Source organism: Diprion similis, chromosome 6 (assembly GCF_021155765.1).
Source record: "Diprion similis isolate iyDipSimi1 chromosome 6, iyDipSimi1.1, whole genome shotgun sequence".
Taxonomy (NCBI): Eukaryota; Metazoa; Arthropoda; class Insecta; order Hymenoptera; family Diprionidae; genus Diprion; species Diprion similis.
Window position 1 is genome coordinate 24,077,649 of NC_060110.1, and position 16,270 is coordinate 24,093,918.

The 16,270-nt window shown below is 43.9% G+C and overlaps 1 protein-coding gene across 3 annotated transcripts in view; it reads left to right on the forward strand.

The window, feature by feature from the left end:
* Positions 1-16,270, forward strand: part of LOC124406651 (dachshund homolog 2) — a 175,834-nt gene that overhangs the window by 111,423 nt on the left and 48,141 nt on the right. For all 3 annotated transcript variants that reach the window (XM_046882138.1, XM_046882139.1, XM_046882140.1), the window contains 3 exons: positions 7,127-7,203; positions 8,284-8,454; positions 13,058-13,282. In XM_046882138.1, coding sequence (XP_046738094.1) covers positions 7,127-7,203; positions 8,284-8,454; positions 13,058-13,282 — 473 coding nt within the window. The remainder of the gene's footprint in view (positions 1-7,126; positions 7,204-8,283; positions 8,455-13,057; positions 13,283-16,270) is intronic.

The window sequence follows — 16,270 nt, forward strand, 5'->3', positions numbered from 1 at the left end:
AACTGCCACCCTCTGACTGATCGAACTTATTCTTTTTTCCCTCGCCCCAACCGATCGCCGTATGAGTTCTCTGATAATATTCCGATGGGTTCGGATGAGTTCGGATGGTTCGCTTGAGGGTTCGCAAAGTGGTATTTTTCTGGAAAATTGAATAGTCAAAATTGAATGCTGCTGCGCTCCTCCTCTTCTTCTTCTTCTTCTTCTTCCTTTTATCGCCGCCTCGCCTTCTTCCTCGATATATATAACTTTAGCCGCCCGCACATCTCTCGTCTCCCTTTGTGCTTCCTCCGATCTCTGCATCGGCCGATTCTCTCGATCATTTTACACGAGTCAACCTGCAACCCCTGCCTCAAATTTATATAGAATAATAAAATAGCTTATTCGCGCCTAGTAGCTCTCATATTTTTCTTCAATCTATCAACCGCCGGCTGGGTTTATTTGCCTTTTGCCTTTCGGCGCTGCCTCATCGATCCGAACAACCAGAGACGGAATACATGACAGATGGAGATCGAACTTCGAAGATTATCGCGGACGCGGTTCGAATTATTCGTCCATTCTGGTACCCCGAGAGAGAGACAGAGAGAGAGAGAGAGAGATCAAAGTTTTTGGAAGAGACTGTTTACTTTTGATCCTTACATTGAATGAAATTAATCACCGAAGAATTAAATCGAACGAATAAATATAGTGACTAATAGATTTCTTCAACCATTTCGATTATCTCTATACTTCCGGTATTTTCCGTTTCAGCATTTCCACAAAGATCTTTGCATGAATGGAATCCAATAAGTTGATGAACTCTATTATACTCAAGTAACGACTGTCTAGTAATTAAAAAATAAATAAAAAACTATCAACACACTTTCAGCCAAGCAATAATTAAATAAAAAAAGGTACCTTTCGGTTCGACCGAAGGTTGACTATTGCGGTGCAAGGTCGAAGGTAACGAGCCGCAAAAGCGAGAGAGAAGGAGGCGGAGTCTAAATTCGGTATCCAAGATCTCTTTCCTCGAATCGCGAGGGAGAAAGATAGAATAGGAATATAGCTTTCAGGTTTTGGCGGTGGTGAAAGCGGAGTAAAAACCCGCTGGGGAATGGAAGGGAAGCTGGGATTCCGGGTGCTCCCCAGATCCTGGGAGTGCAGAGGACTCGGCGACGGCGATAAGCCCCGTAACGACTGTCGATAACCCCATAATCGAATCATCCGGCGGTTCCACCACAATGCTGGAAAGTGATTTTTATTATTAGCTGATGCTGATTTATCCCCGCGGGACGCGTTTTCGGCAAAACTCGTGGGAGGGTCCGGCTGTTATCTCTCTCCTCTCTTCGTCTCTCCTCGTCTCTCCCCGCATATGTTTCCTCCACCTCCACCCCGGCGAGGGTCATAATTTCCAAATTTATGTACAAATGTTTCTTTCGCTCGCTCTTTCCTCGCCCATTTTTTCTGGGGGGGGAGATTTTTATCGCGACATTCTTTTTTCTCCTCTTCATCTTTTATGAAATTGAAAAATGCTCTCTACTACTACTGCTGCTTATATGTAACATCAGCGACCACCGCAACTAGGGGGATTCGCACAATTGTAAATGGTCGAAAGCTGGAATATATATGCTGCAGGGGACCGTCGAGCTACATATTTTATGTCTTTCCTTCTCTTCGCTATCTTATCTATACCACATCTAGGATCTATTGGACGTTCAGTAAGCTTAAAAATGACGTGTCGAAACAGACGAACGTCACACGAAATAATTATTTACAGGTCAAGCTACTTGATAATAATCTTTGATCTTAATAAAAGAACAAAAAGTCCTCGTAATATAAAAAACAAAAAAAAGAAAAATCCATTCGAAACGATTCTTGTTATTAATACAAAAAAAAAAAATATGTATACATAAAATAATTATTGAATGAAAATCACGTACTTTCGAATAATTAATTCTAGTTCGCGTATCCTGAAGGATAAGTCGATTCGTCGACTGTACTTCGGTAAAAAAAAAAAGAAAAAAGACAAAAGAGGCAACCCGATTCTGCACGCGAATGAAATTGCAAGTATATAGACGCAATCAAGGGTAGCGCCGTAAAAAGACTGAGCTCGCGTTTCTCCGACACTCGCGATCACCTTCGTGCGGTGTTAATGGCGTAACAAGTGTGTCTCGATTCGTGCATTAATTTCACGACCTGAAACCCAACAGTCTCTGCAGTATACAGTATAACGAGTCATTATCCGCGCGATCATCATATCGCAACAGTCGACAGTTATCACGATTTTATAGCTATAAAATCTCACGCCATTTCTATACATTTGCATAAGACCAAAATCTTTACGAAATATTCTTATTCCGAATTGCATTTCACATGTGGCTCTAGATTTTCGATATCTATAAACTTGGATATTTACAATTAAAGATGTCCAAGTCAACATCGAAATTGAGCACAGCATCCGCTTAAGGGTGACGATATTTAGTCTTACTTAAGTCGCGCTTAACAGTAGCATCTTAATTTCACGTGAAACTCCAAATCGATTCAAACTTTCACGAAACAATGAACCGGGTGTTCTCGTACACACTCTTAAATCGGTCACGTGACACCGCGTTTGGACCATCTTGAGCCTCCTATCGCCAATTCGAAACACTCATTTGCCTAACAAGACGTTATCTATCTCTCTCTCTCTCTCTCTTTCTCTCTTTCTCTTTCTCTCTCTCTCTGCAGACTCCCGGAGAGCGGAAGGTGGGAAGTACGAGGCGCGAGATCGACGACTCACGGGCATTGTGAGCAGCTTCCGGGACAATTTAGTTCAATCAGCATTAGAAGGGAAATCTCTGTCATCTAATTAAACCACTGTCCTCCTCGGACGTAAACTCCGCTTATCTCTATACGAGAATCTCGTTTAATCTGCAGACTGCTGCACCGCGTTACGCAGATCCGAGCTGCCGTTTATGTAGCTACGGAGCGGATAGAAACCCGCTCGCCCCCGTCTCATTTCCTGTCGGCGGGGGTTCCGCGGGTTCCGGGGTTCCCGGGGGGGTCTCTTCGCTTCCAGAGGGGGGATCGACGCCTAATTATCCGACCTACTCCGCTCAGCTTGTTTAGGGAGCGCGAGACTTCGTCTTTTCACCCGCTGCTCGTCGATCCTGGCCGCTAGAAAAAATTGACTTTTCCTCCTCGTTGCACTGATTGTTAGGTGTAAAAAAATCATATAAAAAAAAGCAACAACAACAATAACAAGCAACGGTTCTCGAATTCGAGAATTGAAATCTCTCGCGTATTGTTATTAATTTACTCGGCGATCTGTTCGAGGGTTCGGGTTTATCTTTCGCCGTCGCGCGTCTCTATTAAGCAGCCAATGAGAGAGAGAGAGAGAGAGCAAAAGAGAGAAAGAGAAAGAGAGAGAGGAGGGGGACGTCTCTGACGGCGAAGATAGAAATATTAGCTGCCGCGTCATCTTCCCGAAGGAGAGACGCCTTCCATTACATCTGTACGTTATAGGTATACATGCTGCAGAACCGTTTCCGTCCTGAGTCTGAAATATTGAATGAAAGATTCGAGACAACATCGGGAGATAGAAACGAAATTAATCTCAATAGCGTGTGCCTCGCGTCATTTATCACTCTCCACGTTTTGCGCCTGCAGGGAGAGAGAGAAAGAGAGAGCGGAATCTCCCTTTTCTCCTCTCCTCCTCTCCTCTCCTCGTCCCTTCTACTCATTCCATTCCATTCCTCCCTCGAAACTCCCGTCAGTCGACTGATGTATACAGATTCCAGCTTTTACACAGTTCGCAGAAAAAACACGCTGATATTAACATTTTTTTAATAACCTCTCTGATGGGTGATCGAAAAGGTACTTCAAATTCAACGCGATATGAGTAATCATGGACATCCAAATAATTTGGATAAGGATCCAAAATATTTTCGACGTCTCGATACGATAAAGCGTTTTTTTACAGTCTGGTCAAAACTTCATATCCTCGTGCGCAAGGCACTTAAGACTATAAATTTACGTGATAAGATTCCCAAAGATCCATACTCACGGTGCTTCTCTCTCACTCGTGAACAATATGATACAGGGAATTTGACCATCCCCTTAAAAATCTTTCGAATATCCGTAGCGGCGATGCGATGCAGATGTTGAACTTCGGAGCAAAAAAAGATTGATGACTGCATATACATAATATATATATATATATATATATATATATATACATTTGTACCATAGAATTAAGGATCGCGAAACGATATGGGGGGGGGGGGGGGGGGATGATGCCATTCCGAAGCCGTGGAGGAAAATTGGGCGAGACGTTTGTATCGGAAAATCGAATTTCCTGTATGAAAACCGACTCCGACGGATTGATCATCGTATATGCCGCGGAAAATTCACGCCGAGTGAGAGAGAAATTCCCTGGAGTGATCGAGGGTGCTGCCAATGGCAACGTTCATCTGTGATTAAGCGTTCGACTCGAAAACATTACCTTCGTATACCTACGACTTGCATATGGCGTAGCAATGTTCTACGAAGCTGGCTTTGATGACTCGGAAAAATTGACTTCGCTGTACCTATAAACTGTTTCCGCGAATTCGCGCTGGCACGTTTAAATTGGCGCATACTCCCTGCGCATTCATTTCCGCACATTCCCTCCCTCCACCCCTATCGTGGCTCCCTTTGTTACCCCGAAATTACAACCATTGTTGTCATTATCTCGTGCTATGCGGACGATGCGTTTGATTCTCGAGGCAAAAATGCCCGCTTGCATATCGATGCAGCCGTTTGTACACGGTGCTGATATCGTACCGCCTCGTAATCGATCACCTACGATCATCCCTTAAGAATGCTTGACGCGAGTACAGTCCGCACGAAAATGTCATTCAAAAGGGGATCCAAAATTGCAATCGTGAAGCTGATCAACTCGAATAGAATCAGATCAAGCCGTTATATACAATCGTTGTAATTGATAGACGACCAATTCGTGATTCAGCAAAAAATGTATCATCGTTAGCCGTCTGAGATCTACTTCAGATAATTTGTAGATACAATTGATTCACGAATAACGTATGAAATTAATAGATCAGTTTCAATGAGACTTCTTGGATCTTCGTATCGCCACGTTTTAGTCTCAAGAATTTTTTTCCCCCAATCCAAAATCTTCAGTTTAGGAATTGCTTCGTAAATGGTGGCAAGTCAGCGAATGATTTTTTGAAATAACGACGACTTCCTGCAGCTTCACAGAGCAGAAACTACTAAACTTAAGAGACGGCGTTGCGGAAGTTTGGCGTCGGTTCTGAAGTAACTAATTTATTCGCATACATGTAATACGGTATGAGGGCCGCATACGAAGTGATAGGTACGTACCTAATGAAACCCGTAACATATTAACACCGTCGTCCCGTAGCTGCAGCGGCAGCAAGAAAAGCAGAAGCAAAAGCAAAAGCAGCAGCAGCAGCAGCAGCAGCAGCAGCAGCGCCGCGACGCTCGACGTAATATTCAACTAATTACAAATTTAATAACCCTGCGACGTTCGTCGCTGGTTATTGCAACCTTGCGATGTCTCGGCTCGACTCGAACGCCGGGTAGTAGAGATAGATATATATAGAGAGAGAGAGAGAGTGAGAGAGAAAGAGAGTAGGAGAGACATTGTATACTCGGATATAGACGCTAGATACCCGTCGCCTGTCTTAATCAACTCGAATTTCCAATTAAAATTTAATTATCACCAAAATTAAGTCGTTATGATATCTGGTGCTGGCTCGAAACGCGGGGGAACGATGCCACTGATATATAATCCTCAAGGAACACGAACCCTTTCGCCGACGGCAGCTGAGGACTTTCAGATATAATATTTTTGAACGAGTGCGAGCCGGAGTCTTTGACGATGAGGGCACGGTCTCAGCGTACGAAAAAACGTTTTTTGCGACAATGGTGTTCAAATTGGATGAAGCAACGTCCTTACCTTCATCCTGATCTTTATCAGGATTAGAATAACCCAAGTTGCAGGGACATCGATTACAATTTCATAAAATTATTTTGCAAGTGAAGCCATCGAACGAACTTCGCGATCTCTAGACTTTTCATAGCGCTATAATCGTCCATACAAAACCTGAGGCCATGCGGCTTTTTCTTTTACCCAGAAGCCAGCTGAGCTTTCGGAAGGGAAGGGAATAGAGGAAGCCTCGTAAGCTCGCAAATAGGGACGACGGCACCTATTGCTCGTCGGATAATATTTCTCTCTGGGTCTTTAAAAGCATTTTCTCATTAAAAAATTAAAGCATTATAACCGGGGTGGAGGAAAGATGCCTCCGCGAAAACCGCGCCACATAAGAGGGGGAGCAGGACGAGTCGAGTCGAGTCGAATCGAGTCGAGTCGAGTCGGCGGCGTTAGCAAAGTGCTCCTCGCGGCTCCCAGATGCGCCCGATATTATATAGCGTAATGATATTAACTTTCTACTTAATGGACCGCGGTTCGATTCGAGGTGCGAAGCAGTGGTAAAAGAACTTCCTGATGCCTACCCTCGGGAGTAATTTGCTCGGAAAAAAATGTTCAAGGCATCGTTCAGCCGCCCACCCTGTATTCTATATATGCAATAGAGTGCGAGAAGAAATTCATTTACTTATTCATCCCCTCGTTCTGGTCATTTCAGAATTAATTACCAAATTTTATTCTTCATTCTTTTTTACCATCTCTCGAGATTCAAATTCAAGAGTGTCACTTCAGCTTTTCGTTCGAGGAGGAAAAATCTTGCCGCTGAGAGCAGTCAGAAACGGGAATTTTTTACGTGGAGACTGTTTCTTGATGCGGCACAATGAGATAAGTTATTACGCGAGGTAAATGCCTTCGAGCTAAAGGCGCAAACAGTATAAAAAGTGAAATTAAAAGTTTCCCTGCTATGTTGAGAATCGTAAAAAATAATAAGAAAAGTAAAATATGTATACAGATACCTATATTTAACGCATTTATAACGAGGAACATTTTTCCGAAGTTTGACAGCCTCCATTTCGAGGATGTTCGCCATTACATTGCATCAGATTTTATCCCGCATTCCGGAATCGACTGACTTCAGTTTCAGCCTCCAACTTCCATTTCCGCCCCTGAAGCTGATCGCTGTTTCCTCGCTGATCCGAGTTTTTCTTCTTCTTGTTACAGACTGAGAGAGGAGAGAGGAGATGCGGAGCGGGCTCTGGCACTGGACCACAAACCCCGTGACCTCAGTTCCCACAACGGTGAGTGTACGAATTACCATTCGAGACGCTTCGGCAGCTTCGCGGGTGTTAACAAAAGCTCGATCCTGCAACGTCATCCTAAGGTCAAGATCGGAAAGCGCGATAAATCCACGCGGGATTCGATTACCATCTGGATCTTAATTGATCCGGAGTAAAAATCGATTTCAATTACCTTTATTAGACTTGTAAAACGCGAGCCGAATGCTTATTAGCAATCATTTTTTTTCTTTGCACCATATTTTTTATTTATTCATTATTTTTCTTTACCTTCTTTTTTCATCCTGCGGATGAGGATCACGCGGTATTGTTTTTTCTTTCAATTTTCAGCGCAAGTACCGCCAATCGTTTAGCCTCGCGCAGAGATTAAGTTCGATATCGTGTTTCAGACCGTTCGGAGCCGGGTGATCGCGATGACCGCGTGCAGGGTTTTACTTTATTTTTCTTTTTTTTTTTCTTTCCCAATTCCCCTTAATATTTTAATCTGTCTAGCCGCACGAACCCTTTATCTCCGGCGTTGGAAGGCCAAGATAAATTCATTCCAGGGCAAAGCTGGTGCGATTAAAGCATTTCACGGACGAGGCATGAGGTAGAAACAGAGGGGTGATGGGCGATGGGCGATGGGCGATGGGCGATGGGGGGGGGGGGGGGGGGGGATGAAGGGGGTTGACGGCCCAGCGGCGCAGACTTTATTGCAGCTACAAGTACGGATTCGTGTCCGCGTGCCGCGCCTTGCGGATCCGTTTGCGTTTTTGGGGGGTTCGGGGGACCCGAGTCCGTTTAGCGAGGAGAGAATCCCCCGTGAAGGGCCGTCGATGCGCGGTCGAGTGGCTCATTCGCTGCCCAAACAGAATCCATCCACGTCAGGATTAAAATGCTAGGATATCAAATACGGACGAGGCGGACTCGGAAAGTGGATAGTTGGCTTGTTCCACTCTAAATGGGGATCCGCGAAGGCAAATAAAATCCATCAACTTGTCAGCCGGGTCCCTCGTGCTGCAGCATTCGGGGAAACTCGACCGGCTTCATCCAGCGCCGCAGGAAAGCCCGGACTCAACCCGTCTTCTTCTCGCTTTGTTTCAGGCTCCTCGAACGGACACAGTCCGGTCCTCAACTTGTCGAAAACCGCCGGCAGCGGCAGCGTCGGCGAACAATCCGGCAGCGAGGCCGGCGCCTCTCACCGTTCGCAGGACGACGAGGACGACGAGGACAACTTGACCGACGATCTCGAGGACGATAATGTCAAGGACGAGGGTAAGTTCATCGCTCATTATTCACACCTTCAGGTCAGACGGGAAAACGCGTTTCTCGCAATTAGTGACAGAAACAAGCGATCCTGATCCCAATAGGTACAGTCGGTTCATCGGTTGTTTGCATAATACAAGTACCACATCGTGATAATGCTAAGAAACTGAAGACCCAAATGCGCATGCGTCCAATCACGTGATTCCGTAATGGACGGTGCAGTTTACCGTCTGTTCTTCAGGTTTACCAACTCGCTAAATACACAACAGGTTCCGTTTTCCATGGCCTAGTAAAGAAGGGGTCAATGGATGAAACTTCACATCAGAGACTCTAGCAGCATCCGTCATACGGAAGTCCGATACTACGAAAATCCGTAGGAGTCTCGAGATTATGTTGCATGGAGAATTTGAGACAGCCAAAATGTGACGGGTGTAAACTCGAGTCTGGTTATAACCTCGAAACGATTTCAAATGTTGATAGTTCACGCCGGGGAAAAACCATATACAGTTGGCCAGCCTGTCTAAACAGACGAGAAACTCTGCGCATGCGCACTTGGATGTTCGGTTTCTCGAGTGCGTCACGTGGGACCAGCCGTCGATTGTTCTTCATCTTCGTCCGGCGAAGTGCCTTGGAGAGTATTAGTCCAGCGTGCAGACAGGGGGTGCCTAATTTACCCCTTACAGGGCTGAAGTCTGGGCCGAGGGAACAGATTTCGTTGCATATATGCAAATGGAAAATAATTATATCGGTTCGAGTGTTGCGCTGCTGCAGTCTTCGAGGCTCGTGGATGGCGTGGTGGTGGTGGGTCAGAGGTACCTCACCTCTCATCGATCATCGCAGGCCCCAGACGTTCTGGGATTCATTCAAGTTGTTCGCTCGAAGAAACACGTCTGACGTCCCGGTCCAGCGGTTGTCAAAATATTTCGAAATCGATCGATTCCGATCTTCTCTTATCCTCCGCGAGTCGACTTTCAGCCCTCGGTGCGTCTCTTTTTCGCTATTCGCTTCGGGATAATCGTGGATCGTTTCGCCCGTTTCGTCTGGAACTTCGCCCCGATGATCGTTGACTCGGATTCTGCAGCATCGGAATAAAACGAAGTAAGAACCACTGAAGTCTCGCGTAGGTTCCGAGGGATTGTGAGATCATTAGTGGCAGATCTACGGTATATTTAGTTTCATTTTAATAACCAAAGATAAGGGACGCGGGATAGGGATCTCAACTCTCGACCACGACGACTATCCTCTTCACGATCCGGCCTCACACCTTGACTCGACCGAGCGTTATAATCGCATTGATTTCTAATCGATTCCTCGATTGTCGCTCATACGGGACGCGTTAATTGGGACTCGGTCCTGCCCAATTAAAGACGGATCAAAGTCGAGGCGAGCGAGTTTTTCACCCAAGGAACCGTAAATAAATCAAAATGAGGAAAAAGAGGCATTAGAATCGTCTCAGTTTCTTAAACCTGGTCGAAATTTCATTCTCTGATCCCAGGATTTATACGCGGTCACTATACAAACGGAACAACAACGAGAATGAATCAATATTTTTTCGCGCACTGGCTATACGTACCTCCAATAACCCTATATAAAAGATTCTGTCTACAGTTCCGTTTTAATGAGGTTTGTAACATATCGCCACGTTCTCTTGAGAACAACGGAAGAGCTAGCGGTGGGTTGGAGGAGGGAGACCGTCTTTGCAACTTGCTGGACCAGCTTGTCTTCCGATAGAAAGTAGATTGTAAATTCGATTCGTAAATTGAAGAACAGGCCGGGTTGTCGAATCGCCAAAAGTTGACGTAAATCACGTTGCTGCAAATTTCTCCAACAGGTTTTTTTATTTTATTTTTTTATTCAAATCTTTTTGATTCAGCCTTAAACCAGTGCCGCGAAGAAGCCGATGACTAATTCTTGGGCCCGTTGTGTTCGGGCGAAATGAACAACGACTACTTGACCGGTATCCAGAGATAGTGCTTGGTGTGGGGTTCCACCGTTACAGCAACGATATTATTTCGCGTGTAACATGGCTCGCTAAATATCAAGTTGTACCGATAAATCCCGAGAGTTGGTGGGTGGGTGGGTGGGTGGGTGGGTATTTGGTAGGTATACCGAAATGGGCCTTGTATGCTCAGCGTGGAAGCTGCGCGCGCGCCCCCGAACAAGGGGAAGCCTTGTGGGAGTGAACACGAGTTCGGAATGCAGTTCTGATTTAATGAGACGCACTGCAGTTTCTTAGAAATAATATCTCTCCCTATACCCTCGCTATAACACGACGATAATAATTTGCTCATTTACTGCGCGGGCGCCGCGCGGTGCATGGCTCATCGCGCATGCGCGGAAGCGTTGAGCGAGTCTCAGGCGCCGGCGCGCCGGACAAAGGGCGAAAATGACGAGTCCTGCAGCCGATAATTGTAATGGCTCGTTGTCGCCGGTCCCTAAGTTGCCGACTGGGGCGTTATCGTCCCGGGTCGCGAGTCCTGCGGGACCTCCGGGATCGGGATCGGTCTAAGTACCGCCTGTAACGAATGCGGCGCTGTAGGTGCGCGCTGATAATTAAAAGACGATACAATAAACCACCTATCATTGGCCATAAAGCTGCACCGCCGATCCGATGAAAGCCACTTAAACCAAGCCCCGCGCAAACGGATCTCCTCGCTGTCCACGTGCACGTCTGACTTTATTCCTCTCCTTCTCTCTCTCTCTCTTTCTCCCTCTCTATCACTCTTTCTCTTTCTCTTTCTCTTTCTCTCTCTTACTCCGTCGCGCGTGTGCTCGACCCGCAATATCATAACCGTTCGTAATGCCGCATTTCTTGGGTTTCTTACGCTCTCGAGTCGGCCCCTCGGGCGATCCACGCCTCGATCTCGAAGACTAACTTCGACCGTGTCACTCGTAATTTGTCTAATTGATCCAGCCTCAGGATCGACTTACATAGCCACGTGGGAATCTGTCCAATCTAATCTATGATCATAGACGTAATTTCCATCAGAGTGATCATCTGAATATGATTTTTCCGACAAAAATCCCCACTTTTGTATCGATATCGTTCTTCTTGAACTTCATTATGTACTATCGTAAAGCTTTTTAGAACCTTTTATAGAAACTGTAATTTATAATCATCTATGAAGCCTTGAAAATTTTTTATTAAAATTCTCTAAATAATAACGAATCATTTTGATCATCTTTGATCTATAAATAATACAGTTGCCCAACCATATTGATCAAATTATAGTTGCCTCAAGATATTATCGTTATGTAAAAAGAGAGAAGATGAGAAAAAGGAACGATTCTAATGGTCAAATTATCAACGATTCAACTTACAGCAGAGTTAATAAAAATTATGATATAAACTAGCGGTTACGATCAATTAAATTAAAATCGGTAGGAGCGCCTATTTCTCTGCATTAATTTCTTTCTCCGATTTCGTGACGTATATTCTCGAGCTGGATGAGAAAATTGTTCGTTTCATCGACGGACATCCACTTAGTAGGTACTTCGGGAGCCGATGAATGAATAGCCATACATATAGATAGACGTCGAAATATCCCGGGAGGACATGTTAAACGAGCATGGTCCTGCCGAGGTACAAGATCGGGATGAGCATGGGGGGTTCGGAGGCGATGTTGCACAGCGCGGTGAAAGTTAAATATTACCAGCGTTGGATTAATTCGAATTGAAATAACGTTAAATCAAATGTTCGCGGATAGGTAACAAGGGGGCGTCGCGACGTTACGGCGTCGAGACACGCACGAAAACCGCCATAACTTTTTTTCTCTACCTCAGTATAAAACTTTCGCTAAGTATATGCCTGCGCCACCTTAGGGGTATTTGGCCATGGATAAAATTTATCATCGACATTTAACCTGCGGTTTTGAATCCTCTGAGTGCAATAACAGATTGCCGGAAACTCCTCGGAGACTCGCTGTATAATTCGTCTGTAAGGTGGTGAAAAAATGGCCGCGGAATAAATAGATGGGTACTTTAAGGATTTTAAAGTGTGCCATAAGTCGATGTATGTATGTACAAAATCAAGTGAAAATGTAAGAAGCCGAAATATAAAATCGTTAGAATTAGTGGAGAAATATAGAAAAATATCGTCATTCAGATAGAAATGTATAGAGAGTCGAAATTTGGAATACTTAGTCCGAGTAAATGTATTGAATTTTATATTCTTCGACTTTGAAACGACGATTTTTAAATCATTTAACGAATTGGATTTTCGCAAATTCGCTTCTAGCTTCCTAACCCAATTTTGCTCATACCAGATTTTGGATTAGAAAATCAACTTCAATCTTTGAACAAAGAAAGAGAGGTTATATCATGATCTCTTTCCGCCTTTCGAGCGCGCCATCTTGCTCACAATCAGTTTATTACATCTTTCACAGATCCTTGAGGTAGAGAAACGCGCGTGTATTGTCCGAATATCACTTTTCACTTCCTATTCCAATTTTTCTGATAACTCATTTTGAATTAAGAAATCAACTTCAATCTTTGAACAAAAAAAAGAGAGGTTACGTCATGATCTTTTCCCGTCTTTCAAGCGCGCCATCTTGAAACCCTGATGATTCACCAGTGGTACACCTGTTCAATGTAGCCTTTATTAATTTTCCAGATCTCTCGGACGTCCCGGAGAACCTCCCGCTGCCAGCACCCGGCTCCGAAAGTCCGCAAGCTTTAAATTACTCCCAAATAGCCTCGGCGGCGGTGGCCGTGTCGCAGAGCGGACAGGACCCCTCGGTTTCCAGCACCGAGACCCTCCTCAGGAACATCCAGGGCCTCCTCGAGGTCGCGGCGGACAACGCGCGGCGGCAGGAGCGCAAGGTCAACCACGAGAAAGGTCAGTGGCAGGGCTTTCTTAAGACCCTCGAGGGCGCTCTCCACAATTTCATTATATTTCAACTATCCCAAAACCACATTAGCAGGAGGCATTGAATATATCGCCCGATCCGAGCTTTTATCCGGGATTCGGAAAGCTCTGTGCCGCACATGTTTCATGATTCATGGCTCCGATCCGATCCGATCCGATCCAATCCAGTCTCCGGACTTTGACAATCTTTTGACCTCTTCTCGCCACCTTTCGAAACTGGTATTGAAACTTATTAGCTATATTATACAGAAATGTATCCAATCCTACATTGCACGGAATATATTAGCAGAAAATTGACGAGATAGCGTGCGGAGTGCGATATGGGATTCGGTAAATCTACCATTTTGATGATCAATGATCTACACCGACTGAATGACGTCAGCGTACGATCTTTAGATTCTATTCTCGTCACCACAATTATATCTATACCTGTATAATTATTTCTCACATGATAGACGTTATGCGAATCCGTCGATGATCGACAGTTTTTTTAAAGTGGCATCACGTGTCTCTCTGAGCTTTGCTACAGTATTTCTCTGAAAAATTTAGGTATGCGAACGAAAGATCTTGAGAATATGATTATGAAAAATCGCATATCTCGTCAGATATACTTTACGTGCACAGGGTATCTGAAGAATTGGATTAGACTTTTATTATTCGCATACATAGTATAACCTGAACGATTAATTTAATGTTAGTGTATAATTTATTGAATAGTTTGTACCTATGTTATACATCCAAGCAGAATAACGCGTATATAGATAAGAAACAGTAATTCACGACGAATAAAGAGGAAAGAGAGAATGAGCGAGAGCGAGAGAGAGAGAGCAAAACTGGATAAAAAATCATTTAGAAAAGCATGAGACTCTGAACGAAAGTCGATCGTGACTCGATAGATAAATCATAAAAAATGAGTCAATTTTTCATTTACCCATAACGAGCTGATCAGATAGGCAAACCATAAGAAAAAGTATAGATATAGAGAATTGATTAAGTTAATTAATATAACCATAAGTCTTAAATCTCGATGTGAAGCATCTGACCATTTTATTGTTACCGATTATTGCGAAATCAACTTATCATGACACACGTAAATAACAGAAATTGGCAACAATAAAATGGCACCGCATGCGTATAAATGTTGCCATTTTAGTCATAAATTATTATTATTATTATCATTATTATTATTATTATTATTACCATACACATAGTTTCATAGATTTTAAAGATTTTGAATTCATTAAGTATCACTGTAACAGGTCTTATATAATAATTATCGTACTTTAACAATAGACATACAGAGTGAGTTTCTTGAAGCGAGCCTTTCGGACTGACGACGGCGAAAGCCGCTGAATCTCAAGACTCACAATCAGAGTCACTTCAAGTGGCACGAAAGGATCGCGTCAAGAGACCCTCAGGGTATATAGAAAAACAAGCACACCTACACGATCATGATATACATACATATAAATTCGATGTCGATACGTAGGTATACATAAATATATATATACATATATATAAATATAAATACAAATATAAATATGAGTAATGAAAATAATAAATGAATTATAAAGACAAGAAGTTCTGAATCGAGTTTAGTCTTTTGCTTGATCAATCACAGCTACGTCGAGTATTGTCGTATGTTTAATAATCATTATTCACAGCTTCTTCAGACGCACTGCATTGATCTAAAATTTACTCACCGCATCTGCCATTGATCATGCAGAACTTAACTTGTGTATAAAAAAATTTGTCACTCATCATTTCAGTTGTCGGGTTACGGTTGCTTTAAAAGTCGTAATCAGCCATATAAAACGTTGAAAAGAAAAGAAAGTTGAAGACTTTGAATTCGTTACAGTCAAGGTTTTCCAAATATTCGATGGAAATTCGGAAAGATTCTTAGAGAATGGAATTGTAGACGCGGTAGACTCGGTGTGTCAGCTGAAAAGGGATCGAAGCGGATTGGTGATAGAACGAACGTCGCGTCGGGGCAAATAGTTTCGAAAGACGGCCGGTGCAGGTACGTTTAAGCCGTTCAAGCAGTGGCATCACGTGTCTCGAAAGACCCAATTTAATACTCGAACGAAGCGGCATCTCGTTTTACACCATATGGTTTTACATACGCGAGCGGCGGTGTCGAGTTACACGGCGTTATGCCTTATTTCACCTCCTCGAACCTCGCGGCCGTCTTTCGCTCCGTCTCGCTGCAGCTTAGAAGACTTTAGAGGCTCTCATTTTCAGCCCACCTTGCGACCGGCGTGACGTGACGGCGGTGCTTCTGCACCCACCACGAGCCAATTCACCCGGGATGACCGGGTGTATTATCGACGACATACGCGTTGCCCTTCTTTGTGCCAAGATGCTCCTTTACTTCACTCCACCCATCCACCACCTTTCCGCAAAAGGACCAAAGTCAGCGCGTCTCTTGTACCCCCCCCTCGCTACATTTCATCCTCGCGTGCCGTATCCGGTTTCAGAAAATACACCCCGCATTGCTCTTTATCTCTTTTGCACCGCGTACCTCTGCGTGTCCCTGGTTTATAAGGTATCTACCTACTCCTTGCAGCAGACGCCATAGGTTGAGGATATCAAACGTCGCATGATCGGAACAGAGGAATATTTATCGACTTCGATATGTATTCGCATATGTAACAGGATATTGTTGGAGACTGATGATCTGCACTGACCACAATCGATACTTGTAATCAGTAATCAGTCATTCGTTTTCTAATACAGTAATTTATTGTCTATACCCAATGCCCACAACTACCTGACATTCAAAGTTCTGAATAATTGTGAAGTAAAATTATTTTTAAGCAGTCATTATATCGATTAAGAGAATTCTGAGATAATAATGTGGTACGAACTCTGATTTATCATCTTCACGGTCGACTTCTGTTAACAGTTTCGATGGCTTATTTCAAAGCAAAGCAAAGTTTAACAACTTTTTCAACCCTT